Source organism: Lepeophtheirus salmonis, chromosome 9 (assembly GCF_016086655.4).
Source record: "Lepeophtheirus salmonis chromosome 9, UVic_Lsal_1.4, whole genome shotgun sequence".
NCBI lineage: Eukaryota > Metazoa > Arthropoda > Copepoda > Siphonostomatoida > Caligidae > Lepeophtheirus > Lepeophtheirus salmonis.
In genome coordinates, this window is record NC_052139.2 from 20,978,124 (window position 1) to 21,004,483 (window position 26,360).

General features: G+C 34.2%; 5 protein-coding genes and 1 long non-coding RNA gene across 15 annotated transcripts; 3 read left to right on the forward strand and 3 right to left on the reverse strand.

Moving 5' to 3' along the window:
- The first annotated feature begins 142 nt into the window (after positions 1-142).
- Positions 143-8,051, forward strand: GluProRS (Glutamyl-prolyl-tRNA synthetase). 4 transcript variants are annotated; one of them, XM_071890979.1, is made up of 7 exons: positions 202-552; positions 626-2,193; positions 2,669-2,827; positions 2,891-3,113; positions 3,169-6,774; positions 6,846-7,007; positions 7,073-8,051. In XM_071890979.1, exons 3-7 carry the CDS (start codon positions 2,682-2,684, stop codon positions 7,985-7,987), a joined length of 5,052 nt encoding a protein of 1,683 aa, XP_071747080.1. In that variant the 5' UTR covers positions 202-552; positions 626-2,193; positions 2,669-2,681; the 3' UTR covers positions 7,988-8,051. The 4 variants fall into 4 exon arrangements, with proteins under 4 accessions (XP_040575962.1, XP_040575961.1, XP_071747081.1 ...); XM_040720028.2 differs by lacking the exon at positions 626-2,193 and having other exon boundaries at positions 143-269; XM_040720027.2 differs by lacking the exon at positions 626-2,193 and having other exon boundaries at positions 162-274.
- On the forward strand, positions 288-2,643 carry LOC121124832 (ATPase family gene 2 protein homolog A). The gene is made up of 2 exons (XM_040720029.2): positions 288-552; positions 626-2,643. The coding sequence occupies exons 1-2, from the start codon at positions 288-290 to the stop codon at positions 2,641-2,643; spliced, it is 2,283 nt and encodes a 760-aa protein (XP_040575963.1).
- Sirt6 (sirtuin 6) lies at positions 8,052-10,557 on the reverse strand. Its single transcript, XM_040720037.2, has 3 exons — positions 9,440-10,557; positions 9,120-9,333; positions 8,052-9,056 (listed from the first exon to the last, which is right to left on the reverse strand). Exons 1-3 carry the CDS (start codon positions 9,631-9,633, stop codon positions 8,292-8,294), a joined length of 1,173 nt encoding a protein of 390 aa, XP_040575971.1. The 5' UTR covers positions 9,634-10,557; the 3' UTR covers positions 8,052-8,291.
- A 402-nt stretch (positions 10,558-10,959) lies between these two features.
- LOC121124833 (uncharacterized) lies at positions 10,960-13,086 on the forward strand. The gene is made up of 4 exons (XM_040720032.2): positions 10,960-11,315; positions 11,453-12,651; positions 12,711-12,817; positions 12,884-13,086. The coding sequence occupies exons 1-4, from the start codon at positions 10,960-10,962 to the stop codon at positions 12,947-12,949; spliced, it is 1,728 nt and encodes a 575-aa protein (XP_040575966.1). The 3' UTR covers positions 12,950-13,086.
- Positions 12,951-15,081, reverse strand: LOC121124834 (solute carrier family 22 member 6). 7 transcript variants are annotated; one of them, XM_040720036.2, is made up of 3 exons: positions 14,945-15,081; positions 14,331-14,810; positions 12,951-14,233 (listed from the first exon to the last, which is right to left on the reverse strand). In XM_040720036.2, exons 2-3 carry the CDS (start codon positions 14,758-14,760, stop codon positions 13,122-13,124), a joined length of 1,542 nt encoding a protein of 513 aa, XP_040575970.1. In that variant the 5' UTR covers positions 14,761-14,810; positions 14,945-15,081; the 3' UTR covers positions 12,951-13,121. The 7 variants fall into 7 exon arrangements, with proteins under 7 accessions (XP_040575970.1, XP_040575968.1, XP_040575967.1 ...); XM_040720034.2 differs by having other exon boundaries at positions 14,953-15,078; XM_040720033.2 differs by having other exon boundaries at positions 14,932-15,067.
- Positions 15,082-21,720: 6,639 nt separating this feature from the next.
- On the reverse strand, positions 21,721-23,220 carry LOC139906415 (uncharacterized). The gene is made up of 3 exons (XR_011781911.1): positions 22,510-23,220; positions 22,317-22,456; positions 21,721-22,254 (listed from the first exon to the last, which is right to left on the reverse strand). It is a non-coding gene; the product is annotated as an uncharacterized lncRNA (long non-coding RNA).
- Between the last annotated feature and the right edge of the window lie 3,140 nt (positions 23,221-26,360).

Here is a 26,360-nt window from a genome sequence, read left to right on the forward strand (position 1 = left end):
TTAACTCTTAATATATATTTAAATTTATAGTGAGGATCTAGTCAACGTGGAACGTTTCTTCCTCATTAAGTGTCTATGAAATAAAGCCAATCAGGTTAAAAAAATGTTGCTTAGCTTTCAAGGTTGCGTGTAAAAATCTTTCATGCGTGTGTGAGTTCTTCAGTGTCACAAAATATATTCCAAATTTTTTGTGAATTGTTTAATTTGGCTTAGCCGACTATCTACTAGCTACAACGTGCCAGCCAAGGTAATCTGCTATACTTCCGTCGGTAAGGTAATTTTAAGAAATGCCTCCAAAAACGACTCCTAAACGGAAGTCCAAGGAGGAATGGGTACGTGATGCGGAATCGGGGATCTTGCGTCATCCCTCCCTTGGCATCTTTGAAAAAGAAGGGATTCTGAGTGTGCATGAATCTGAGTTTCAGTTGCTTGACTACTTGGACACTAAAAGAATAAGAATTCCATTCGGAACACCGTTTCTATTACTTTCTCCATCCCTCATGAAAGCTTTACTCTGGAAATTCGGATCTAGAGTTATACTCATTGATCAAAGTATTTAAAGAAAATGTTTTCTTCTTCTAACTCAATTTAAAGAATAATTATTGATTAATTTTCACCCTCACAGATGTTATCTTAAGGGTCTGGCCTTCAGATGGATCTTACCCTATTGGAATATCTCGAGAAACGTCCCTTCAAGAGAAAAACCGAATTAAAGTATTCAATGAACCTCTACATTTAGCTAAACGAATATACTTTAAAATTGACCACCAAAAAGACGAAAGTTTCCTGTTTGCCCTTAAATCTTCATTAGAAGCAACTGAGATTCTGACTTCAGGCTCTGAACACTCTTTCACTTATTATGGAAAAATTATTGACTTAAAAATTATTGCCATTAATGAATTAAAGCAAGGAGAGGAGGATGGATCTTTCATTTGTGATCAATTTGAGTCTTTGCACTTATCTTCCACTCCGAAGCAGTCCAAGGATAAAAAACTGCTTTATTATTCATTTGCGTGGAATGAAACCGAGTTGATATTTTTAAATGATGCTTCAATTTACTCTCAGGATAGAACTCCATTGGAGTATCTCATTGGTGGTCTAGATAGTGTAATACATATTCTCAAAAAAGCAATAGCTTCTAATGATCACAGAAAAAAAGGAATTTTACTGTTTGGCCCTCCTGGATCTGGAAAAACATTAATTGGAGAGAGAATAGGGGACACTTTGGGCTATCGTACAATATCAGTTGCTGCTTCAGATATTTATTCCAAATTCTACGGTGAGACTGAGAGTAAATTAAAGGATATATTTAATCAAGCGAGCTCACATGAGGGCAAAGAAGGAACAATATTATTCATTGATGACTTTGATAGTCTATGTCCTAGAAGGAGTGATAATACAAAGACGGATCAAGAAAAAAGGGTATTATCTGGATTAATTCACATGCTGGATAAACATCGAGAAAGTAAGAACTTGGTTGTTTTAGGTGCAACTTCTCGAATTGATAGTGTGGATCCTACTTTGCGCCGTCCGAATAGATTTGATTATGAAGTAGAAATCAGTGTGCCATCTCCTCAAGAAAGAGAACAAATTTTAAATTGTGTTCTTAAGTTGAAAAATGTAAAAATAGACAGAGAGAACGTTCTAACAATCGCAAATAAGACACATGGTTATGTAGGAGCGGATCTAGAATCTCTAGTTAATGAAAGCTTAAACATATCAGAAGAGGAGAAAGTAAAAGATCCTGCTCGTTTAGAACTAAGACATTTTATGTCTGCTTTTAAGAAGATTAGACCAAGCGCCATGCGTGAGGTATCGATTCAAGTCCCTGATGTGTCGTGGGAAGATATTGGAGGATTAACTGACCTTAAGTTAAAACTCAAACAAGCTGTTGAATGGCCGTTAAAAAAACCAGAGGTTTTTTCTCGCCTAGGAATCAAGCCACCTAAGGGAATTTTAATGTACGGTCCACCGGGATGTTCCAAAACAATGATAGCTAAAGCACTGGCCAATGAAAGTGGACTTAACTTCATGGCTGTAAAAGGGCCAGAATTATTCAGTAAATGGGTTGGAGAGTCGGAAAGGGCAGTAAGGGAATTATTTAGAAAAGCAAGAGCTGTTGCTCCTTCTATCATATTTTTTGACGAAATTGACTCTCTATGTGGTTCTCGTGGAGGAAGTGGCGATTCTAAAGTAAGTGACAGAGTTTTGGCTCAGTTGTTAACTGAGATGGATGGTGTCGAAGTACTTAATTCTGTAACCATTGTAGCGGCAACAAATCGTCCTGATATGATCGATAAAGCTTTAATGCGTCCGGGAAGACTCGATCGTGTTATTTATGTTCCATTGCCTGATGTAGAAACTCGCTTAAGGATTTTTGATATTCATTCTAAAAGAATTCCTACTCAAGGCTTAGTAGATTTGAAAGAACTTGCTGAGTGTACAAAAGGATATTCTGGAGCTGAAATATCTGCTGTCTGTACAGAAGCTGCACTTAGAGCCCTTGAAAGAGATATTAATTCAAAGATAGTGACAGAACAAGATTTCCATTCCGCTTTACGTATCATAACTCCTAGAATACATCCTGATTTGTTAAATATATATTCCGATTTTCAGGCGTCCCATCAGCGCAGTAATTTATGATTATTTATCATATATTTTTTTTCAGTGTTTTATAGAAAATGAGTCTAAAAGCGTCGAAGAGTAATCCTCCGTTAGGTGGAATAATAGTTGCTCATGTTCTTAAGAAGCCATATACATATGATAACTCAACTACGTTGGATATTGGAAGTGGTCTTATCCTGAATAATTCGGCTTCTATCGCCAGGTCAGTACAAGTAATTGCTGTTGAAGGTTATATTTCATTAACTTTATATTGCATAACATGTAGGCAACTAGCTCGTGGCTCAGATCTTTATGAAGGAGATATTATTCAAAAAACGGAAATTGATCATTGGTTAAGTTTTACTCTTGGACCTCTCAATGGAGAATTTCAAAATGCTATAGAGTATCTAGATCAGGTTTTGGAGCCTGCTACTTATCTTGTTGGCAATAAAATAACAATTGCAGACTATACTGTTTATGGATTCTTGTTCATGTCTGGACTATGGAGGGTTTATTATTAAAAGTCACAAATAATGATTTATAAACTAATTATTATTTTTACAGGGACTCTTGCAAGATAAAAAGGCTCCAATTCATGTTAAACGATGGTATGATTTTATTGGTTCTAAAAAAGAAGTTGTTGAAACTCTTAAAGATGTACCATCCAACTCTATTCCCAAAGCGACAACCCCTAAAACTAAACAGGATCATCAAAGCACTCGTCAACAAAAGAGTAGCTCTAAGAGTTCTGAAAAGAAGGAGGACGTGGGAAAATTTGTTGATCTTCCCGGAGCAGAAATGGGAAAAGTTATTGTTCGCTTTCCTCCAGAGGCATCTGGTTACCTTCATGTTGGCCATGCTAAGGCATGTCTTTTGAATCAACATTATCGCGATCACTTCCAAGGAAAACTGATTCTCCGCTTTGATGACACAAATCCTGCTAAGGAGAAAGAAGAATTCGAAAATGTGATTTTAGAAGATCTCAAACTTTTAAAAGTCAAGTATGATTATTTTTCTCGTACTTCAGATCACTTTGAAACTATGTTAAACTACTGTGAAAAGATGATTAAAGAGGAAACGGCATATGTTGATGATACAGATGCTGAAACTATGAAAGCTGAAAGAGAAACTCGTACGGAGTCTAAGAACCGTAGCAATACAGTTGAAAAAAATATGAATCTTTGGAAGGAAATGAAGGCAGGCACGGATAAAGGAATCTCTTGTTGTGTGCGTGCTAAGATCAATATGTTGTCTGATAATGGATGCATGCGGGATCCTACCATTTATCGTTGTAAAAACGAGCCCCATCCTTCTACTGGATCTAAATATAAGGTCTATCCTACCTATGATTTTGCGTGCCCTATTGTAGATTCCATTGAAGGAGTTACTCATGCTCTTAGAACTACAGAGTATATGGACAGAGATGAACAGTTCTTTTGGTTTATCAACGCCTTAGGACTACGTCAGCCTCATATTTATGCTTATTCTCGGCTTAGCCTCACAAATACTGTTATGTCTAAGAGGAAATTAACGTGGTTTGTTGAGTCTGGGCAAGTTGAAGGATGGAATGATCCACGTTTCCCTACTGTACGTGGCGTGATACGAAGAGGCCTCACTATTGAGGCTTTAAAAAACTTTATTTTGGCTCAGGGATCCTCCAGATCTGTCGTTTTTATGGAGTGGGATAAAATATGGGCTTTCAATAGAAAAATTATTGATCCTATTGCACCGAGATACACAACTGTTGATGAATCATATCACGTTCTTGTAAACATCAATGGCTTGAAAGAAGAGTCTGTGGAGTTTGATAAACATCCTAAGAATTCAGATGTTGGTAAAAAAACGTTGTGGCGTTCATCGAAGGTAATCATTGATGGAGATGATGCCGAGGCTCTAAAGGAAAATGAGAAGGCTACGTTCATTAATTTGGGTAATGTAATGATTCGTAAAATACATAAAGCTAATGGTAAAGTTAGCTCAATCGATGGTGAACCTCTTCTTGACGATAAAGATTATAAGAAAACCCTGAAGGTTACTTGGCTTGCTAATGTCAGTGGAGCTGGATTTGTTCCTACCCAATGTGTCTATTTCGACCATATCATTTCGAAATCAGTTCTAGAAAAAAATGACGATTTCAAAAACTTTGTTAATCGAGACTCCAAGTTTACTGTTAACATGATCGGTGATCATGAATTTAAGAAACTTGCTGTTGGAGATATTATTCAAGTTCAAAGACGTGGATACTTTATTGTTGATAAGACATACAAGGAACCAAGTCCTCATAGCTGTAAGGGATCTCCAATTGTACTTATAGCAATCCCTGATGGTACTCTTGGAAGTTATGGACGTCCCAAGTCTATTAATGCAATTGTTACTACATCCAAGCCTGAACAAAAGTCACCTAAGAAAGCAGTAAATCATTCTGGATCATCATCATCTAATAATGTATCATTTGCTTCAACATCTGTAACTAAAAAAATTGGTTCAACTCAAAGCCCTGTTGAACTTGATATAAAAATTCGTGAACAAGGAAATAAAATAAGGGACTTGAAGGCTGCTAAGGCTGATAAGTCTGCGATCACACAAGAAGTTAACTTACTGCTATCTCTTAAAGCTGAATTTAAATCTGCTACTGGTAAAGATTGGAAACCTGATGCGGCGCCTAAAGTTGAAGCTAAAAACACTTCATCAGCATCAGATCTGGATACGAAAATTCGTGATCAGGGAAATAAAATAAGGGACTTGAAGGCTGCTAAGGCTGATAAGTCTGCGATCACACAAGAAGTTAACTTACTGCTATCTCTTAAAGCTGAATTTAAATCTGCTACTGGTAAAGATTGGAAACCTGATGCGGCACCTAAAGTTGAAATTAAAAACACTTCATCAGCATCAGATCTGGATACGAAAATTCGTGATCAGGGAAATAAAATAAGGGACTTGAAGGCTGCTAAGGCTGATAAGTCTGCGATCACACAAGAAGTTAACTTACTGCTATCTCTTAAAGCTGAATTTAAATCTGCTACTGGTAAAGATTGGAAACCTGATGCGGCACCTAAGGTTGAAGCTAAAAACACTTCATCAGCATCAGATCTGGATACAAAAATTCGTGATCAGGGAAATAAAATAAGGGACTTGAAGGCTGCTAAGGCTGATAAGTCTGCGATCACACAAGAAGTTAACTTACTGCTATCTCTTAAAGCTGAATTTAAATCTGCTACTGGTAAAGATTGGAAACCTGATGCGGCGCCTAAAGTTGAAGCTAAAAACACTTCATCAGCATCAGATCTGGATACGAAAATTCGTGATCAGGGAAATAAAATAAGGGACTTGAAGGCTGCTAAGGCTGATAAGTCTGCGATCACACAAGAAGTTAACTTACTGCTATCTCTTAAAGCTGAATTTAAATCTGCTACTGGTAAAGATTGGAAACCTGATGCGGCACCTAAGGTTGAAGCTAAAAGTGTTTCTTCAGCGGCTTCTCCAAATTTAGGGAACAAATCAGACCTAAGTAAACAGTTAAATGAAGATATCATTCAACAAGGGAATAAGGTGAGAAATTTAAAAACCGAAAAAGCTGATAAAATGGCAATAGACACTGCTGTTAAAATTCTTTTGGATTTAAAGGCGAAATATAAGTCCATTACTGGAGTTGACTGGAAACCTTCCAATCCTGCACCTGTTCCCAAACCTAAAAAGGATAGTAAAAAAGCTTCAAGTCAATTGACTTCAATTGAAACCGCTCAAAAACAAAGCCGTCTTGGCATGGAGGCTAAAAAAGAGGAAAACTTGTCAGATTGGTACTCCCAGATCATAGTAAAATCTGAAATGCTGGAGTACTATGACATATCTGGATGCTATGTACTCAGACCATGGTCATTTGCAATTTGGGAGAACTTGACTTCCTTTTTCGACCGTGAGATAAAGAAGCACGAAGTTCAAAATTGTTACTTTCCTATGTTTGTATCCAAGGCATCTCTACAAAAAGAGGAAGAACACATCGATGACTTTTCTCCAGAAGTCGCTTGGGTTACAAAGTCTGGAGATACAGAAATGGCAGAACCTATTGCTATCCGACCAACAAGTGAAACTGTAATGTATCCTACTTTTGCAAAGTGGATTCAGTCTCATCGAGATCTTCCTCTTAAAATAAATCAGTGGTGTAACGTTGTTGTAAGTGCATGTTACTTTTAAACTGGCTTAGCCATGACTATAAAAATTATAATAATTTGAATTTTTTTTAGCGATGGGAGTTCAAACATCCACAACCATTTTTGAGAACACGAGAATTTCTTTGGCAAGAAGGTCATACGGCTCACGCCAACATGAAAGATGCCAAGGAAGAAGTTTTAACAATGTTGGACCTCTATAGACAAATTTATGAGGATTTAATGGCTGTGCCAGTGGTAAGTATTAATTTTACAACCCATTAATATGCTCTTGATGATATATCATTTCCATTAATGAATAGATCCGTGGTAAGAAAACCGAGAAAGAAAAATTTGCAGGAGGAGATTTTACCACAACGGTTGAGGCCTATATCTCTGCATCAGGGCGAGCCATTCAAGGTGCCACATCTCATTACTTGGGGCAAAACTTTAGCAAAATGTTTGATGTTACATTTGAAGATCCTGAAACGGGGAATAAACAGTATGTATACCAAAACTCATGGGGATTTACGACTAGAACCATCGGTGTTCTCACAATGGTACATGGAGACAATCAAGGTCTTGTTCTTCCTCCCAAAATATCTCCAGTTCAAGTTGTCATTGTTCCTTGTGGAATCACAGCAAATCTGAAGGATGAGGATAGAAAATCCCTTTATAAAGGTTGCGAAATATACGAAAAAAGTCTTGTTGATAAGTTTGGAGTGAGAGTCAAGGGAGATTATAGGGAAAATATATCTCCTGGATGGAAATTCAATCACTGGGAACTTAAAGGAGTTCCTATTCGACTTGAATTAGGTCCAAGAGATATGAAACAAAATCAATTTGTGGTTGTACGTCGAGATACAGGAGAGAAGATCACTTGCAAAAGCATTGAAGAAGTTCCTACTCTCCTTGATACTATCCAAAGAGAGATGTTTGCCAAAGCTAAGAAAGAATTGGATGATCACCTTACTATTGCCCGAACTTGGAACGAGTTCATGGATGCTCTCAACAACAAGAATCTAATCCATGCTCCATTTTGCGGAGACAAAGAGTGCGAGGAAGGCATTAAAGACAAGAGCAAAGGAGATGCCGTTGTTGAGCCTGGAAGTCCCTCTATGGGAGCAAAGTCACTCTGCATACCTTTTAACCAAGTAGATCAACTCAAAGGCAGTGATAAATGTCTAGGATGTGGAGGTACTCCCAAATATTTCACTCTCTTCGGAAGAAGTTACTAGAACATTTAGCACACATATTATGTAGTATGTATAATTTACCATAAAATAAATGCAACATACAAGATTCGTATTTCGTATATATATACATACAATTTATTCAATAATACTCGGGGAAAATCATGAAGCCATTGGACGGCATAAATAAAATTAATGATGAGCTTTCTTTGTCAACAGACATGTTATGATATTCGTATACTAACTAATTAATTAATTATTTAAAAAATGCAGCAAATGAAATTTGACATCGTAATGTAAATGGTTTTTTTGGTCAGAGTGAATATATTTTTAGTGCAATATGATATAATCAAAGATCTTTTTCATTTTTTAATTCAAAAGAGGATGCATTCTCGCCATTACAATGATCTGTTTCCTCTTTTTTTAAAATAAAAATATTATTAAGGACTTCTCCTCTATTGTTTTTCTCCTCTTCATCATCGCATAATGACTTGTTTTTCTTTGATGCCAATTTTGCAGTGACTTCCCTATCCTTTTTCCGCTTCATTTTTAAGGCATCTTCAAGCCTATCACTTTTTATAATTATTTTCTTGGCCTCCTTTTCGCTCTGTGTCCAATCTATAAAAAAATTGGGATCCTTGGACTTATCCATCATGCGGATAGGATCTATTTCTTTATCATATTCGGGCACATCATAGCCTAACTCATCAAACAGTTGCGCCATGATATCATCGACATAACCACGGATAATGAGATCCGCTTTCGAGTCATGCTTAGTCGGCTGAAGATTTATGATGACCAATTTCCCACCATTGGTTCGTACTGATTCATACTTTTTGGCATAGGTTGGAAGTGTTCCACTGGGTATGATTTGAAGAGTAGAGCCCAGTACAATACTCAGATCCGCAAGAACAGAAAAAGAGTGAGATAAATCCAAGTCCTCATCCGGGAGAGAATCTTCCCAATCTAATGTAAAATCGTGAACTTTACCTCTACAGGGACGGCCGTTGGAGCGTCTACCAGGACAAGCGTCTCCCAAGGTTTTTTGACCCACTGTTTTTGAGGGAGTGGGTCGAACAAACATTCGAGAGCAAGTGCCACATTTATCAATAAACTGTAATGAATAAGGAACATCAGACAATTAGAATATTGAGGCAGGATATATTGAGCGTCTAACCATGTTTCCATGGAGCTCTGATAGTTGATGTCTCTGAATCCCGGATCGAAGGTGAAGGCCATCAATATTTTGAGAGATGACGAACTGGACTTTCCCTTTGTCCACTAAGGCTTTTATGGCCATGTGCGTCTTTGTGGGCTTCGCTTCTAACCAATCCAGGCTTACACTAGGCTTCAATCCCTTCTTTTCCAGCGTCCACACCCCCTTTGGGCCTCTAATAATCAGAGTTCCATTAGTATAATCAAATTCATTAAAGATGCATCAAATAAATAAACAGAATATTAATTATTTCATTGCATGAATTAAGTATTTATTATTACCTAAAATCCGGGATCCCAGCAGAAGTGGATATCCCGGCTCCTGTGTGGAAAACCGTCGTTTGCGCCGCTTGAAGCCACTCAGATAAGATCTTAACCTTGGATTTCAAATCCTCCGGGGAATCAAAAGACTCCGGGAGACCCAGTTTTCCTTTATTGGCATAGTCGGAAAGGCCCTCCGCATACGAACACGACATTTTCGAGCAGGTTTGCTCTTTAAAGCTCACTAGTACTTATTATTTAGTAGTATTACTTTTATTACTAATATTATATTATATTTTTCAAGTTTAATATTACATTAAACTATTTAATTACTATTAAGTACAAAGTATTTGACCACTCTTCGGCTAACTAGATTTGCTCACTATACACTATGAGTTATGACTTATGAGCTATGGCCTATGACTAAAATAAGTACAATGTCTATAGTCAATAATAATTTGTCTACCTAATAATTGTCTATCGTGACGTATTAGATGCAAAGTTATGTTTGTTTCTTAATTGTTCGATAGTTGATAAATATATTGACGTACATGGACTGCCCACACCCTCAAATCACTCAATTTTACCAAATATAATAAACATAATATTATAGTGTACACAAGTGGTTCTCAAAATTTAACAGTCTGAGCGGCCTTATTAGACACTAATTTCAGTTATATAATTTAATTTGTGGTATGAATATCAATTTTCTTAAAAGTTATGGTCAATTTAGCGTTTCTAACGTTTCTGTAGGATTTTGATCTCCTCAAAATTTAATGACCTCTTACTGTTCATATATATATAAATATAACCTTCTAACAATGCTTAATAAAAATTCTCCACACAAACCAACCGAGGCGAAAACATAATAAGGTAATGATCCGAAAAATGAACTTGATGAGAAACAACTTTGTATAATTGCTTGTTTTCATATTTGGAATGGGCAGAATAGATATTTAAGGAATGCAATGGAGCACAATTTAAAAATATATTTATAATATGACAGAATGAGCCAGTGAGTACTTTATTCTTTAGAACACTTTTTGGCTAAGTTTTAACTACACACGTTCGTTGTTAAAATGAGTCCTCAACTTATTTTGTTTTCTTATATCAAGTATCTTGGCAGTCCTAAAATACATTCAAAAATGACTTGACGAAAAACATAAATAAAAATATACAAACAGACACACTTCGCTAAATTAATATAGATATTGTGTATTGTATTGATATAGATATTCAGTATATATAATCGAATCAAATGAAACTTAAATGACACTATCGTAAGTTAGAAATTCCACATAATTCCGATTACAAAAAAAAGGAAGTTAAACGAATACGAGGTTGCGTGTATATATGAATATGGAGCACTAAGGAGTCTATACATATACTTTGTGATACTTCGGTGAATTTAGTCAGGAGGACTTACCTATTGGATTTTTTAAAACTGTTGACCGCACTTACATTCTATTCATTTTGTGAATAATCATTGGTCGTAGTGTGACTGAGGAATATTGACGTTGAACTAATGCAACTAACCAAACATGTACGATGGAAGTGATGCAAAGAAATTGAATCTCCGTGGACAGGACCTGATTGCTCATAGATTAAGAGAGCGTTTAAAAGAAATTGAACGGAGGGAAGAAGAAGAAGAAGAAGACAATCGGAGTAATTCCTCATTTATCTCTCAAGAAAGAAGAGGAAAGGATTCATTTGAATCCTTTGCCACTGCCAACGAAGAGGAAGGAGATCTTTTAGATAATATGAGGAATAGACAGGAGAGTCGTACTAAGCATCCACATACTGGTCGTGGAAGGGGATATCATTCAAAAAAGGTGAATGAAAACACCCCTGAGCCCATGTCTCTTTCCAGGTCCTTTCGAAAGGATGAACTGCCTAGGTATAATAATAAAACCTCAAACAAAGTGTCTTCTATACTTAAATAATGATGAAATAAAATATTAAATTTATCAATGCTTATATTGAATTGACAAAATAATAATTATATTAATCATTTTTCTGGGGGAAAATATTTAGGAGGAGAAATGAAAAGTGGAGAGATGGGAATCGTACTTCTATGTATGGAACTCACCCCTCCTCCTCAGATGAATGCCAATCCAGCCACTCTTCCATAGAACTGAACTTATCACGTGGAAGAGGTCGAGGTACACCAATGATCATGAAATCCTTGAATGATTGCAAATTTTTAACTAAACAGTACAAATCCAGTGAGTCTTTCTCATCTGCAGATATTCAAAATCACTCTTCAGTTAATTTTGTTGAGAACCAACCTATAATTAAATCCTCTAAAATTAATTACTCTACTTCATCAACGGATGAATTTGATACGAGTACCAGATTTTCCTCTCGTAAGCCCCAAATAAGATCCCCTCAGATCCATAATAATTTGATAAACAAACCTACGAAAAGTAATTTATACGATGATTTTTTCTCCTCTGAGGATGAGAGATCCGATCCTCCTTCTGACAAAGGGGCATCTCAAGCCATGAAGGACTTTGACGATTTTTTTCCATCATCTGATGAAGAGGTTCTTCCTAGGTGTCATGAAAAAATTGAATCTAAAAAGACTGAATTAATTTTTGTTCATAAGTCTAATTCTTTAGGATGTGAATTAGGCAATTTTTTCCCTTCTGAGGATGAAAGCTCAAATTCGAGCGAATCAGAAGTAAAGCCTTCTTCCCTGTTAGAGACCCAGGAGTCAAAAGTAGTCGTAATTCCTTGTCGTGGACATGTTCTTAGATCCTTTAATTTAAAAAATAACGTCGAAAAAGAAACTTACTTCACTCTCGATGAGCAAGAGAAAATGTCAAAGAGGATTGCAAAGAATAAGAGTCGTAAAAGCGAAAAGATATCTACTGAAGGCTCGGATTCTCAATTTGAAGACATAACAGCTGAGGCTAGAAACATCACTGAAGGAACTTACATTAAAAAAAATCGAGACTATCTGCCTTACGCCGAAGAAATCAGTTATTTAAATTTTGGAGAATTATTTCAGGGTAAAGATAGTATTTTATTGGAGGGTCGGAATAGTTTTGGTGGGATTGCAACGGCTATGGTTGCTATTTTGAACTCTAGTCAGCACTTTGGCCGTATATTGGATGGGATATATGGTTCTATAATTCGAGGAAATCATTTAACTAGAGGAAGAAGAGACATTTACCGAAGGGATTTCGACACTCTTGTCAGAGATAGAATTAAACCTCGAATATTGCCAGGTTATTAAAATGTATTTTTAATTATGAATTATATTATCTAATGATTCTCAAATACTTAGATCTATATTCCATTCACTTTATACCTGTCCATGATGGAGGATTAATCAAGGAAAACTTTTATGTTGTTGAGATATTTGTTGACAAAGGAGTGTTCACAGATAGTAAAGTATGTAATTTGTTTCAAAATCTATAACTTATGATGTATTCTCACTATCTTTCTTTTTTGTACTAGGTTTTATATGAAGTTGAGAAACAGGGAATTTTTATCTGGAAAAATAACAGTATTCATAAATTATAAATATTCTCCACATTTTTCTAGGAAAGAATTCTTGTTGTTATTTATAGATATATGTATACATGAATTTATACATAATTGGCTAATAAATTATACTATACAACATGATGAAAAATGTTAATAAAATACTTTAAATCAAATTATATTCGAACAATGCCTGGAATTTGACATCATTTCAATCTTCAGAAGGTTGATGACCTTTTGAACATTTTTTGCACCAGGGATTAGTTGTTGATGCTGCAGCCTCACATTCTCCCAATGTATCCGGAAGTCGTATGTTTTTTGTCTCTGGCCAAAGCCAAATGCTCAGGATCCCTCCAGTCAAACTAACTAAGCCATATACACCTATAGGCAATGCCGGATGTATCCTGTCCAATGAACCAACAATCGGGGACAAAATACTCCCTAAACGTGCGGCGACGGTTGCAAAGCTGAGAGCTGTCGTTCGAAGTACAGTTGGAAAAAGTTCTTTACAGAAAATATAACCTGAAGACATGGCAGCGAAACTAACGACTGTTCCAAATATGGAGCACATTGTGACTGGCCAATTGTGGCCTACGAGGGTTAATGAGACTAGGAGAGCAACCCCAGATAATATCATGCTTCCTGTTAATAGAGGCTTCCTTCCAATGTGATTTTCTATCAATGGAATGACGAAATTAAGAGGAATGGCGAAAAATGTTGGGAATACGAAGACTAAGTAGATATTGAAATCATACGTCGGTGTATTGTACACAAGTCCATAGTAGCCCATAGTAAATCCAAACCAGTTCAAACACATAATAATAAAATTCCTTCGTATCCCTGGGTATCGAAACAAATCCATGATACTCTTAGTTGAGTTACGTGGATTCTCCCGAGAGGATATGGAGCTTGAAGATATTTCTTCAAAATGTATTCCATTGAATTTTGCAATGTTTTTAATTGCTGTATTAGCTTTCTGCAATTTGCCCATGGAGAGATACCATCTGGGAGACTCCGGGACAAAAAACCACAAGAAACAAACGGGAAATGCAGATGCACCAATTATGTACTCTGCAGTTATCATACTTGGAATGAGGTAAACCAAAAGTCCGAGACTGAGTATCCCTAATTGAAGGGATATACCTCCAAATAAAGCTGAGCAAATGGATCGCCATTTTCCGTCAACAATTTCAATGAAATACACATTTGCTCCTACATTGACGGAGGTAGTTGTTACGCCTGTTAAAAAGCGAAGAGCGGTCCATGTAATGAAATTAGGAGCAAGTGGGCCTAGAGTTCCAAATATGCCAAGCAGTAATGTACCTATTTAAAAAAAAACCACACATAATCGTCTTAAGAGTTATACATCAAATATATTGTATAATTTATGTAACCAAGTCATCCTAATTGTAACTCTTACCCAAACAAATTAAAGTTTTTCGTCCATATGTATCTGCAATGTGTCCACTTATAAGAGCCCCAAACAAATTTCCTACAAACGTAATTGTTTGTGCAAGTCTCGGATAATGATCGTAATCACAAATTAAGTTCCATCGACTCACAATAGAGTGCCTGAACTCGCTTTCATCAAATATAACTGATCCATTACAAGCCAAGGGATCACAGGGATCAATTAATGATGTTTCATCCTGTAATGCAGGACATGAGTACTGGACAGGATAGGAAAAAAACTTGTTGCCAAAATTTTGCCATGCTAAATGTCCCAATGTTAGTCCATAAACTAGTCCTATAAGGACTTGGTACTTTCCAATGGCACCGATTCTCTCTGTGAGGGGATCAATCTGTGAAGCTTTTTGTAAGAAAGCTCTTGTCTCAGGTCTTTTCTCCATGTTTTTATCGAATTGAAGTTCAAAGAGTCAGTAGTATAAATTCTTAGTTGCTACATATATTCATTAATGATCAAAATTGTTATTCAAAAAGCGCTCTGTCATTAATATATGATATCATGATTTAATTTAATTTTAAACAACAATTTTGATTATTATCTTATTTCCAAGTACAAAATGAGAGTACTTTATCACATTTAATTAATTCAATATTGTATTATTTGAAGTATATCAGAAGTGTCAATTTTGCAAACTGTTCAAAAGATATTAAAAATGTCTCACAGAGAGTAAAGAAGCACATTCAAAGTTGATCCTGATCGCTTTATATTCTTATCTTATTTGCCTACGTAAATACTATCTAGATATCCTGAGGATTTGAATATAGTGATGCAACTATTTTCAATCATTCATTTTATTATCATAGACTAACAGTAACTCTGTAAAAATTAATAGTTCAGTACATCGTTACATTCATTGTAACACACCGCGTTACTTTTAATGTATCATGCAACCTTTCATTCGAAAATAAACCGTAAAAAAAAGGCCCAAAATCAATTGGTAGTTAGCCAATTCTTCCCAACTATGGAATTATAATTATTATTGATGTGCCGCGAGCTGAATTTTGCTATATGAGTTTTTTCGAGTTTCTAAAATAAAATAAACACTCAAGGAATTACGAGCTTTACTCGTTACTCGCTTGAATACTCCTTACTCCCCCAACACTTTTGCTCGCCAAAAAACTCGTCAAACAAAAAAAATCATATTTTTTTAGTGATGTCCCACGAGAAAAACTTATAAATTGCAACTCGAGTTTTATTAAGTAAATAAAGAACGACACAAAAAAACTCGGTTTGTAGGCATATAAAGCCGAGTGTTACTCGGAACTCGTCATAAGCACGGAAATCGACAAAAGCTCGGAACCTGTCAAAACTTGGGATTTTCTATTTTTCTTTTTCGAGCCCTTATGACATGTAAATCTTCCTAGACTTACTTTCTTTGTTAAATGTAGAATTATGTATTCCCACAGGCAACACTATGTAGAAAAATGTTGACTTTTGTACAATGTGTACTCTTAATCTCGTTTCATATCAAAAATAATCTTTGTCTGATTTTTTTAAGACTAGCGAGGGTAATCTAGTATCTACATTGCTTCGAATTACGTAGTCTATTAGGCATATACTCAAAAGCCATCTTCAGACCAATATACATACGACAAACTTGGCTGAATTAATATAGATTAATGAATATTTATAAATTCATGAGGAACAACTGCTAGTAAACATGTATTTGAATGGTCAAATTTGATTTACAATCGACTAGCTAAATTTTGCTGCATGAGTATTTTCGAATTTCTATAAAAACATTGGAGGAAATACGAGCAACACTCGTTACTCGCTACTCACCCTAACACTTCTGCTCGCTAAAAAAACTCGTTGGACAACAAAGTCATAAATTTTAAATAATTATTAAAAATTGTAATTCAAAAATTGTTTTCGTAATTTATTTTACAAGGTTAACTTATAAATTAATTTAACTTATTTAATTCATGGTCATGACCGTTTAGATACACATCAATATTTTTCATTAATCACGGGCCCAACACAAGAAATTAATTATTCGTCTTTAGAAAGATTATTAATCGAATACGAATACATATTAAGATTTTAAGCAATAAATTCACTTCAAGATATAACTACTATTTAAACAAAGAAGATAAAATGGTAGTTACTCTGATAATACTCTAGTCGTTGAAATGCTCCAAGTACTAGAGGAATGGGGATTATGTTTAAACTTAAATCTCAAGGGATATCCCAAAGGAATTAGTCGTTAGTAGATTGAAAAAGTCACATTTATGTTTAATAGCGGCTTAGTTACACCACTAGTTAAAACTTACCATTTAGCAATAAATTTCTAAGAATTACAATTTATAAAATAAAACCCCTTCTTTTATTGAATATAAATTATTAATGGCTAGTAATTCATATTTAAATATTCATAACGTATATTTTCTTCTCTATTAGCGAGTCAAAGACATCTTTTACCCCAGGATATGAAAGAAAAATTATTTATTGGTAAATGGTAAATTGTTTTAATAAATGAAACTACGTGCCGTTTACTAAATAAATAAAACACTGCACATTTCTTTTCTTGTCCTGGGATAGAAGACGTCTTTGGTAGCGAGTGATTATCGAACCAACGCACATTGAGTTCAAGAGATTAATTTCTTCCGAGCACGCTGTACATTGAGCTACGTCACATCTTTTATAGATTGTTTTACAAAGTTTTTTTTTGAAGAAGAAGAGTCTAAATTTTTACAAATTAAGGTAACTTGAAATGTATTTCAAGTTTCATTGGAAGGAATAAGTTATAACATGTATTTTCCCTATACTCAAGTATTAAAAATAAATTTAATAAAACGCTAATATTTTGAATTTTCTATAATTCCAATTACCATGAATATATCCGATTCATGTATGGTACATATAACAATATTTAAATAAACTTTTTTCTCCCACAGTTAATAGAAATAGAAGATTTTACCATAATGCGCGTACGACTGATGTTTGACTTCCACCACGCTTTTAATATTGACGTCATAGTGGATGAGTGGTTGTTTGTTTTGTCAAAATCTGGTTTTCTAGCCCAGCAGTCGGTACGACAAATTAAATTGAAAATTCTATCAATAGTGACGTCGTAGACTATGAGTGGTTGGGTGTTTTGTCAAAATATTCCCATCTTGCCCCGCAGTGGGTACAATACATCAGATTAAAAATTCTAGCAAGCCAGATTATATGATGGTCTAACCAGGGAACACTGAAATGAATATGGAACGATATCTTCTTTTGACTTGCGCTTTTTTTACTAGAGTTCAAATGGATTTATCATTTATCATATTAATAAAGTAAATTCAGTAAATTGAAACTTTAACAGCTCATAAGTCATAACTTACCCTTTTTAAACTACTAAAAATTTAATTTTTTTGATGAAAATTTAAAGCATAATTTTAATTGAACTTAATTATATAATTAAACAAATATAATATGTACAATATACAAATAACGTTGAAAAAAAATAAAGGAGCCAATTCACAATTCAATCAGATTTCAGCTTTGAATTTTTTTAGTATTAGAAGAATTTTTGTAAGCAGATATCTTTTTTTTATTTACATCAAGATGGTTGCTTCCTTCAGACATATATATATATATATATATTTTTTTTTTGCAAACATATTGAACATGCTTGATGCAATTTGATTAAAGAAAGTGCTGCTAAGAGGATGATTATTACTGCATGAAGATTTTTCAAACCATGCTGTAGTTTGATTGGAAGTAAACAATCTTCGTGCACCTTTTACAAAAACACTTCTTGGAGTACCATAGATAGAATAACATTTCACCCTTCTTCATTTGATAGATTGCATCACTGGGCTTTTTTAGACCACCTCTATCAATTTAATTAACAAAGGAGTCTAATTCTTGATATATTCCCAATTAATCCATTGAGAAAATAATATCTCCATCCGAAGATAAGAACTAGGCACAACATTCCCGATTTAACATTTTGAAAATAGAATGGGTAACATAGCCACATACAAAATAAATGAGCGGCTCCAGACCTTTTAAGTGAATCTAATTCGATTGCAAAATTGGAAGATATAAAGCTGATAAATGTAGAAACATCTTCTTCACTTGTATAATTAGACTCGTTTGTATTTACTAAAATTGATACAATTGATTATATTGATTTTAAAAGTAGGGCAACACGAATTTTTTTCAGCCTCCAAAACTGTTGACAACTGATAAAGCAATTTTCCCCAGATAGTTGTATATACCACCCAAAACACGTTTCTATTGGTTCCAAATTAATCTAATGAAGAAAAATAAACTTAACTTTATTTTTATCCGGTAAATATATAGCTAAATGGCCTATGGATGTTTGATAGGCAGCATGAAATGTCTTGGAAAATAAACCACTTCCATGTTTCTTTGAGAGTGTCTCCGATTTTTTAATCTATTCTACAAATTTAATCAAGAAATCAATTTCTTCCTGCTCATTTAAAGAAATTGGTTTTAATGAATCGTCTCTCTTTTGGACGTAGATAGTATTGGAGTTCACATTTATGCAACTCCAAATGCGCTTAAGCATATCCATAACTTGTGCTGTTTGTTTGAAGCTTCTGAATTGATCATTTTTCGACACATAATGCTTAAATGAATTCAGAGTGGACTAGCCTTACAGAAAGATCAACACTGCACTTTTCAATTGGTTGAGGAGCAATTACTTTATGATTAAGCTTGTGAGCTAATTTCAATCCCTGGCCTTGCTTAATGTAGGAGATTTGGCTCACATACCCAAATTCGCCTTCAAGAATAACATCCTCATTTTTAAAAGATAGACATGATAATTTTAGTCTGCTACTCAAGTTGTTATAAAAATTTTAAAGATATTTACCGAATCGAATAACATAAATATTTTTCTTTGGGAAGTGGATAAAGGATTCAGTATATATCTAGGAAAAATTCAACTCTCTCTGAGGAATAGACTTTGTCAATTATTATAGAAACATACTTGTCTTTTTTATCCAATAATTTAACTCTAGATTTTAAATAAGAGACTGACACTCCTCCTTTGACTTAGTACACACTTGTTATTCAAAATATACGCGATTCAGATGCCAAGTAAATAATTCCAGATTCTCTAATTTGATCATAAATAGCTAGGCTTGTATTGTGCCAAAGTATTGAAATTTCTAATAATTCAGGAGAGTATCTTCGTCTTTTTGCTCTTACAGAGTGAAGGTGAAGTTATTTTATAATAAAGCTGATATGATTTTTCGAATTAAAGTATTGGTGATGTACTGTTTCAGCCAATATCTCAATGGCATACTTACGCTTGAAGCTAGTTTGGGTTCATTCTGCTCATTTTTTAAATGTGCTAAAGCGTTATTGATATCAGAATAACGGCTGGAATATCAACCAGGGCTATAGTGGGTGGCGTCTCTGATGATATTAAATGAGTCGGCGGTGGGTTATAACCCGTTTGTTAGTCGCGTTGGCAAGCAACACAAGCAGTGGGCCGGGATATGAACTGCAGCTATAACTGATGTCGTCTCTGATGATATTATATGAATTGGCGGTATATTACAACCCGTTTGTTAGTCGTGTTGTCATGCAAGTCAACCGGGGCTACAGTGAATGGTGTCCCTTATCATAATAAATGAATTGACGAAGGGTGCTTACTTTTAATCAAGCCTGTGAACATGCTACATATCTCATGAGCCGAGCATCAATTTTCGCCTTAGGAAAGGGTCTTGGAAGATAATGTGAAATTTATGATTTCAATGATTTTGCACATAAATGATCTTTTTCAGTTATTATGCACATTAACGGTCTTGTTCAGTTATTATGCACATTACCTAGTTATTTCACAAAATAGCGGATTTCTTACTTTAAATGCAACATATATATAGGGTTTTAAAAAAAAAAGTATGTTCACTCAGGATGAATGGGTTGGTTTCAGAGGCCAAAGGGGAGCCTTAGTCTCGGGAATCCACGTGGGCATGTCCAATGTTGAAATAGCAGAATTTCACAACATTCCAAGGTCCAACGTAAGAAAGATGGCAACTGGAAGTCTATCAATTTGTCTTCAAATTGAGTAGAATATGAAACGACACAGATACAGAAAATATCCTATTCTGAGAGGCCTGTCATTTTCAGAGGGGTCTGAGTGTTATACATATCTGGCTATTTAATCACCTATTGGCAACCCTGATTATATTCAACTGTTTTTTCGCTCCAAGAAGGAAGTTTTTTTTTCTATTCTTTAATTATATTATTCATTTCAAATATATAACTCTGTACCGAAACACGTCTATAATTATTGTCTAGTGTTTTATTATGGAGTAAGTAATACAATCTATTAATTTCATTATCTTTGGTTATTGAAAGAGGCCTAAACCCTCAGAGAAGGGTTATATACCCTTTTTAATTGCTTAAAGCACTTATACACTTTTAATGATTTCTTAAAAAATCCAATTCCGTCAATAACTCAGAACTACCAAAATGTTACTTGGATCCTTTTGTCTATTTTGCGCCAAATTTCCCTTTCGTCTAATAGGCTATTGTCGAAATCTGGCTCTCCCATAGATCTCATCGTGTAATCATAATACGGATTCATCATATACATAGTTTTACCTCCAAAAAGAGACCCTAAAGAAGGAGGGTTTTTACAAGCGGAATTTTCATCTAAAAATATCACGAAAAATCATATAAAGCTGTTGTGTAATCTACCTACAATCAATTTTTTGTGTGTGTGTTCCTTGAATTGTTAATGATGGAGTTTCACTGACTAAGTATAAGTATAGTTGATAATATTGTAGAGAAAAACGCGTGCGAGGAGACAGGGGGGGAGAAAGACACATGGTATCATTGTTTAAAATACTGATGTGATTATCACTGATAATCACATCAGTATTTATCAGTTGCCTGCTTTATTATGATTTTTGAGGGTGTAACGAAAGTATTTATTAGCAAAATGTTTAATAAAGATATACTACGTATAATTGACTTAGACGATTTTTATCCGTTACAGTAGATTTGGAAACGTCACACTCCATGGAATAGTAATTTATTGTGAACCATATTCTCAGAAAAATAACTAATAAAACTACAAAATAAGAGTATTTGGAAATATATTTGAAGTTCCAAATTTAAAATAGAAGGCTTAAATTAAATATAATCTACATACTAAAAAATAAACCATCATATATTTAAGTTAAATATACAAAATTAAACAATTAGAATCATATAACTAATAATAACAATAAATTATAAATACAGAATATTGAAATAATAGATTGATCCAAATAATATCTTCTTGTTCTAATATCGGAATTCAGTTCATAACTTGAGGTTGCAAAATACAAGCCAGACGTAGAGTTTAATCAAAAAAGATCATCACCTCTTTTCCTTATGTGCAAGTTGCATATACAATTGTACACAGGATATATATATTTCTACCGATGAGATTTTAATAATTATTAATAATAAAGTAAATGTCAAAATCGTAAAATAATGTTAGATTTAAATCAATATCCTCTTCCAATCTTAGTAAGAACAGCTTTTAGAATCCCACTTTCATTTATTTCATATTTATCTAAAAAAAGAAAAGTTAATCCATGCAGTCAAATTTAACTGATAAGACAATTCAGGCAACCATTCTTGACTTATTGTAGTTTTCTAACATGACATCGTAAAGATTTTGAGCAAAAGCTAATTATGTAGTTATGTCCGGCGATATTACTCCTTATTAAGAGCATCAAAAAAGATTTTTTTCTCCGCTACTTATGCTTATATAACAACATATATACACAATTGGTAATTATAATGCTACAACCAATGCAACTACCCCCGTTGTTGTGACCATTTAAGTAGTTGTTTTTGCCTTTTATGAGTTTTCTGAACACCATTTCTTGAAGCCTATCAACCATAGCTAAGCCTTAAGTGATAAAAAAGTAATATTTATTGACTATGTAATATTGGAAAACTTAATGATCATACTTAAGTTTTTAAGTGAAGAAACTAGTCTCAGACAAACTAATTGCGAACCATCCAAAGCTACTACCCCCGTTGATGTGACCATTTAAGCAGTTGTTTTTACTATTTAATGAGTTGTGTGTCATTATTCTTGATATGTTTAGCTAAAATAGAATCATATTTTAGGGTTAGATTTAAAAAAAGATTTAATACTTACTGTTAGATAGTACAAAATTCAGAGTTTCATTTCGATATTCGTAAATACTTTTTACTGATAACTTGATCGTCATTTGGTGTGGATGACTCAAAACATTTTATATGTATTTCTATAAATGACATCAGTAACAACATCCTCCATTAATTTAATGATGGTTCCTCGGGAAGGGATATGTTTACCCTTGTATTTCTCCATAAATTTTTTGAACGTAGATGATTAGCAATGGATAAGGTTATATTACATACAATAAGCATCTTTGTGAAATCAGAGTTAAAGTCTGACTTGATGTATTCATCGTTAAATTGATTTTATAGATGAATATCCATACTCTAGTTATGAGATGAGGATAATGAGTGGCGTGTAATTCTATACAGGGGACTAAAGGCACATTTATATCGACAAATCCGACAAACCATCTGTTTCTCATCCGGTAAGTATTTTCCAAATTCCTAGGCCTCCATTTTCAGAAATCCAGACAGAAGGCGACGTTATTTTAGGCATTTTATTCAGTTCTCTATCGACTATCCCCATCTAATATTATTATATTAATATTGAATAATAAAGGCGGGAATGATAACGTTCATGATTGATAGAAGAAGATGTATATTATTTAATCAATGATGCCATAAGTAATTCTTCTTTTCTCCTCGCACGCTTTTGTATTCTTACCAAAATTATCACCCTTAAGTATAAGTAAAGGAGGGATGTGTGTAAAAAACAACTAAGTGTAGCAATTACAAAAGGAAAAATGGTTAATGCATTTCTCCTGTTCTTTGTTCATTCTATAATAAGCCGTGTGTCTATTAACCTTTCCTTCTAAAATCTTTGTTGTAAATTGATCTACAAATGCATAATAAAATAACTATATTTTTATTTAAATATAATTATAATATTTTCAATTGTACTAATGCTATTTTAAATGTCGAAGGTTATCCTCTTTATAACAGTAACTCATTTTCTCGCTCAAAAATAATTAAAGAAACCCAGCTGATATTAGCAAAGGTCTTATTTCAAATGTACCATATGTCTCGCTCCCGCCTTCTCCTCGCGAGCTCAAAACAAAATCAAAAAATTGATAAATGGAATGAATATTTTTTGGGTAAGATACATAATGGTGCTTAGAAACATATAACCCTTCTCTGAGGATTTAGGCCTCTCTCAATAACCAAAGATAATGAAATTAATTCGTTATCGGAGTAATCCTAGTCAATATCCTTGTTTATTTGCTTCTCCCCCTCCCATTTCACAAATGTTTCTAGCTAATCTCCTCCGAAACATTCTTCAAGTTGTCAGGGTTACCATGATGATTTTCCATTTCGTTTTTTTTAAACATGCCCATTAAAAACACCATTTCCATCACGATTCCTTACGCGATTGTATCACTTTTGTTCCCTCTTTAACTTCACAATTATTATTAAATTCCTTAGTAGGTTCAGTTATCTTCTAAACCTGATTGAACATTCGTGTGTGCACACAAAAGACGGAGCGTAATCCTGAGTTATAATTGTAAGTCCTTTCTGGACTCAAAGTAGAATTGGGGATTGACATCGGAGAAATTTTTGCAAATATTCTCTTTTATATCCTTTTTTCCTTCCTCCCTTGTCACAGCTGATTAAAAATGATTTAATGAGTCGTCATGATATTATTCATTTTATGCTCCAAAACATTCTTCAAATTGTCAGGGTTACCAAGTTGATTTTCGGTTTCTTTTTTAAACATGCCCATTCTACAATGGATTGACATCCCTGGTTATAATACATATTTCATATAAAAGCATGTCCACCTCAACCATTGAAGGTACAGTGATATTATGTATACATCTATATTAACGTAACTAATATATACATGCAAAATAGGTTGGGGGATATTCAATTAACATAACATTCCGAAACACAACTATAATATGTACATACATAAATATACTACATGCCCCTTTCCTTTTATGAAAACAATTAATCTATTAACATTAACATATATTTTATCATAAATCATTTATATTTACATCAAAACTTACAGATCTATCCAGATGCGTTTTCATATAAGAATCTTGCAAATTCTCAGCCTTATCATATAATTTTTTACGTTGAAATCTTCCAACAACTACTCCAATAAAGTTCCCGCAACATTCTAACTATGTTTAGAATTATAATATTCCCACCCATTTGAATAGTGTCTCCATTTCTTGTTTTTTGATTGTGGTATATATCTGGCTTTTTATGATTTTCTTTCTCCTCTTCTCACACTCGACACTGGTCAAGGATTTTGAATTTTTTATGTTTGAGGTTATTGTGTGGACAACAGATTGAATTTGATGATCGAGCATTATTTATATTGGCATTTTCCATGGTCCCTTGGTGTGTTCCTCTATTCAAATACTGCTCTGAGAAACGACTTTCCGTTGATGTCTCACGTTTTCTTAACAAGAGTCTTCATGGCTTTTACACATGCTTCAGCATGACCATTGCTTTTAGGGTGATAAGGTCTTGATATAATTGCTTTTACTCCCCATTCATTTGACTTGAATTGAGGTCCCCTATCCGATCGACATCTCAATGGAATTCAAGCATCGAAAATCTCGGAACTATTGCTTCTAAAACTTGTTTTGTCATTGGGTATCTATCAAATGAGTACAAAAATGTACACCCAGAATAACGTTCAAACATAACTAAATAATATTTCTTTCCGATTTGAAATATATCTAGCGACACCTCTTCAAACGTGCGATTGGTTGCTTCATTTTCACTCCATATGTCTTCTTTGGCTTGTGATGACTGAGAGCCTTGGCATGTTCACACGAATTAACTTTTTCTTATATATCCTTATCAATCTTTGGCCAATACACCGTTTGACGAGCTCTTTGTTTGGTTCGTAGGATTAATTTATGACTGTCGTGTAAAGCACTTTATATAGACTTACGTAGTCTAATTGAAACAACTATTCTTCTTCCATACAGAACAATTCCGTACATAACCTCCTTTTTCTACGCACCTGAATTCCTTACTTAGTTTTGTATCCTCTCTTAAGTAATGTATTAACTTTTGAAGTTCTCCATCTTTTTCTGTATCCTCCCGAATCCTAACCAATTGAAAATTTGTTTCCTTTTTGAATCTGATAATTCCATTAGCAGAAGTTCGCATGATCGGTTATCATTTCTTCTCCATTCATCAAGTCTTCTACTGATGGGTTTTCTACTAGGAATCTTGATAGGGCTTCATGAACGATGTGAGTGGATCCTTTCTTCCAAATAGGATAGAAATGGTACGTTGTAGTTTTCTCATTCAGTCTTAAAATACGAGGGTTCTCAACCATATCAAGAGTCTGATTGTTGAGAATACTAACTAAAGGTTGAGGGTCTACTTGAAGATCAAGTACCTTACCTAGTAAGTAATACTTCAATTTTTTCATTGCCCATACAAAACTCAAAAGTTCTAACTCAACAATAGCATAACGATGTTGCATACATAAAAATAATTAAATTATATAGACTTATATTATTCTACTTTCATTTTTCTTCTCATAACGTGAAAAACTGAAAACTTAACCTAAGACATACATACGTGATAGCCATATAAACAAACAATAAAGTTTCGTTAATGAACTTTGACCCAGCTAGTATGAGTCTCCAATTTTATTCATGCTTTTGTTGTAAAATGAATCCTAGTCTATATTTCCTTGATGTATCCGTGAGAAGACGAGTTTCTTTCTTATGGTCGAAAATGGCTAAAACAGGGGTTGATTGAAGCACCTTTTTGACTTGGTTGTTTTTTGAAAAGTGTTCTTAAAGGGACTGGGTTTGATCCAAGGTATCTAACTAATCCACCTAATTGATTGGTCATTCCTAAAAATCTTCT

Excerpts from the sequence above, each read along its gene's own strand:
- GluProRS (XM_040720028.2), top strand. The coding sequence starts at position 2,682 with ATGAGTCTAAAAGCGTCGAAGAGTAATCCTCCGTTAGGTGGAATAATA. Across the intron at positions 3,114-3,168 it reads TCATGTCTGGACTATGGAGG|GGACTCTTGCAAGATAAAAA; the intron begins GTTTATTATTAA and ends TTATTTTTACAG. Across the intron at positions 6,775-6,845 it reads ATCAGTGGTGTAACGTTGTT|CGATGGGAGTTCAAACATCC; the intron begins GTAAGTGCATGT and ends AATTTTTTTTAG.
- Sirt6 (XM_040720037.2), bottom strand. The coding sequence starts at position 9,633 with ATGTCGTGTTCGTATGCGGAGGGCCTTTCCGACTATGCCAATAAAGGA. Across the intron at positions 9,334-9,439 it reads GCTGGGATCCCGGATTTTAG|AGGCCCAAAGGGGGTGTGGA; the intron begins GTAATAATAAAT and ends TCTGATTATTAG. Across the intron at positions 9,057-9,119 it reads CAGAGCTCCATGGAAACATG|TTTATTGATAAATGTGGCAC; the intron begins GTTAGACGCTCA and ends TATTCATTACAG.
- LOC121124833 (XM_040720032.2), top strand. The coding sequence starts at position 10,960 with ATGTACGATGGAAGTGATGCAAAGAAATTGAATCTCCGTGGACAGGAC. Across the intron at positions 12,652-12,710 it reads TAAACCTCGAATATTGCCAG|ATCTATATTCCATTCACTTT; the intron begins GTTATTAAAATG and ends TCAAATACTTAG. Across the intron at positions 12,818-12,883 it reads GAGTGTTCACAGATAGTAAA|GTTTTATATGAAGTTGAGAA; the intron begins GTATGTAATTTG and ends TTTTTGTACTAG.
- LOC121124834 (XM_040720036.2), bottom strand. The coding sequence starts at position 14,760 with ATGGAGAAAAGACCTGAGACAAGAGCTTTCTTACAAAAAGCTTCACAG. Across the intron at positions 14,234-14,330 it reads AAAAACTTTAATTTGTTTGG|GTACATTACTGCTTGGCATA; the intron begins GTAAGAGTTACA and ends TTTTTTAAATAG.
- LOC121124832 (XM_040720029.2), top strand. The coding sequence starts at position 288 with ATGCCTCCAAAAACGACTCCTAAACGGAAGTCCAAGGAGGAATGGGTA. Across the intron at positions 553-625 it reads AGTTATACTCATTGATCAAA|ATGTTATCTTAAGGGTCTGG; the intron begins GTATTTAAAGAA and ends TCACCCTCACAG.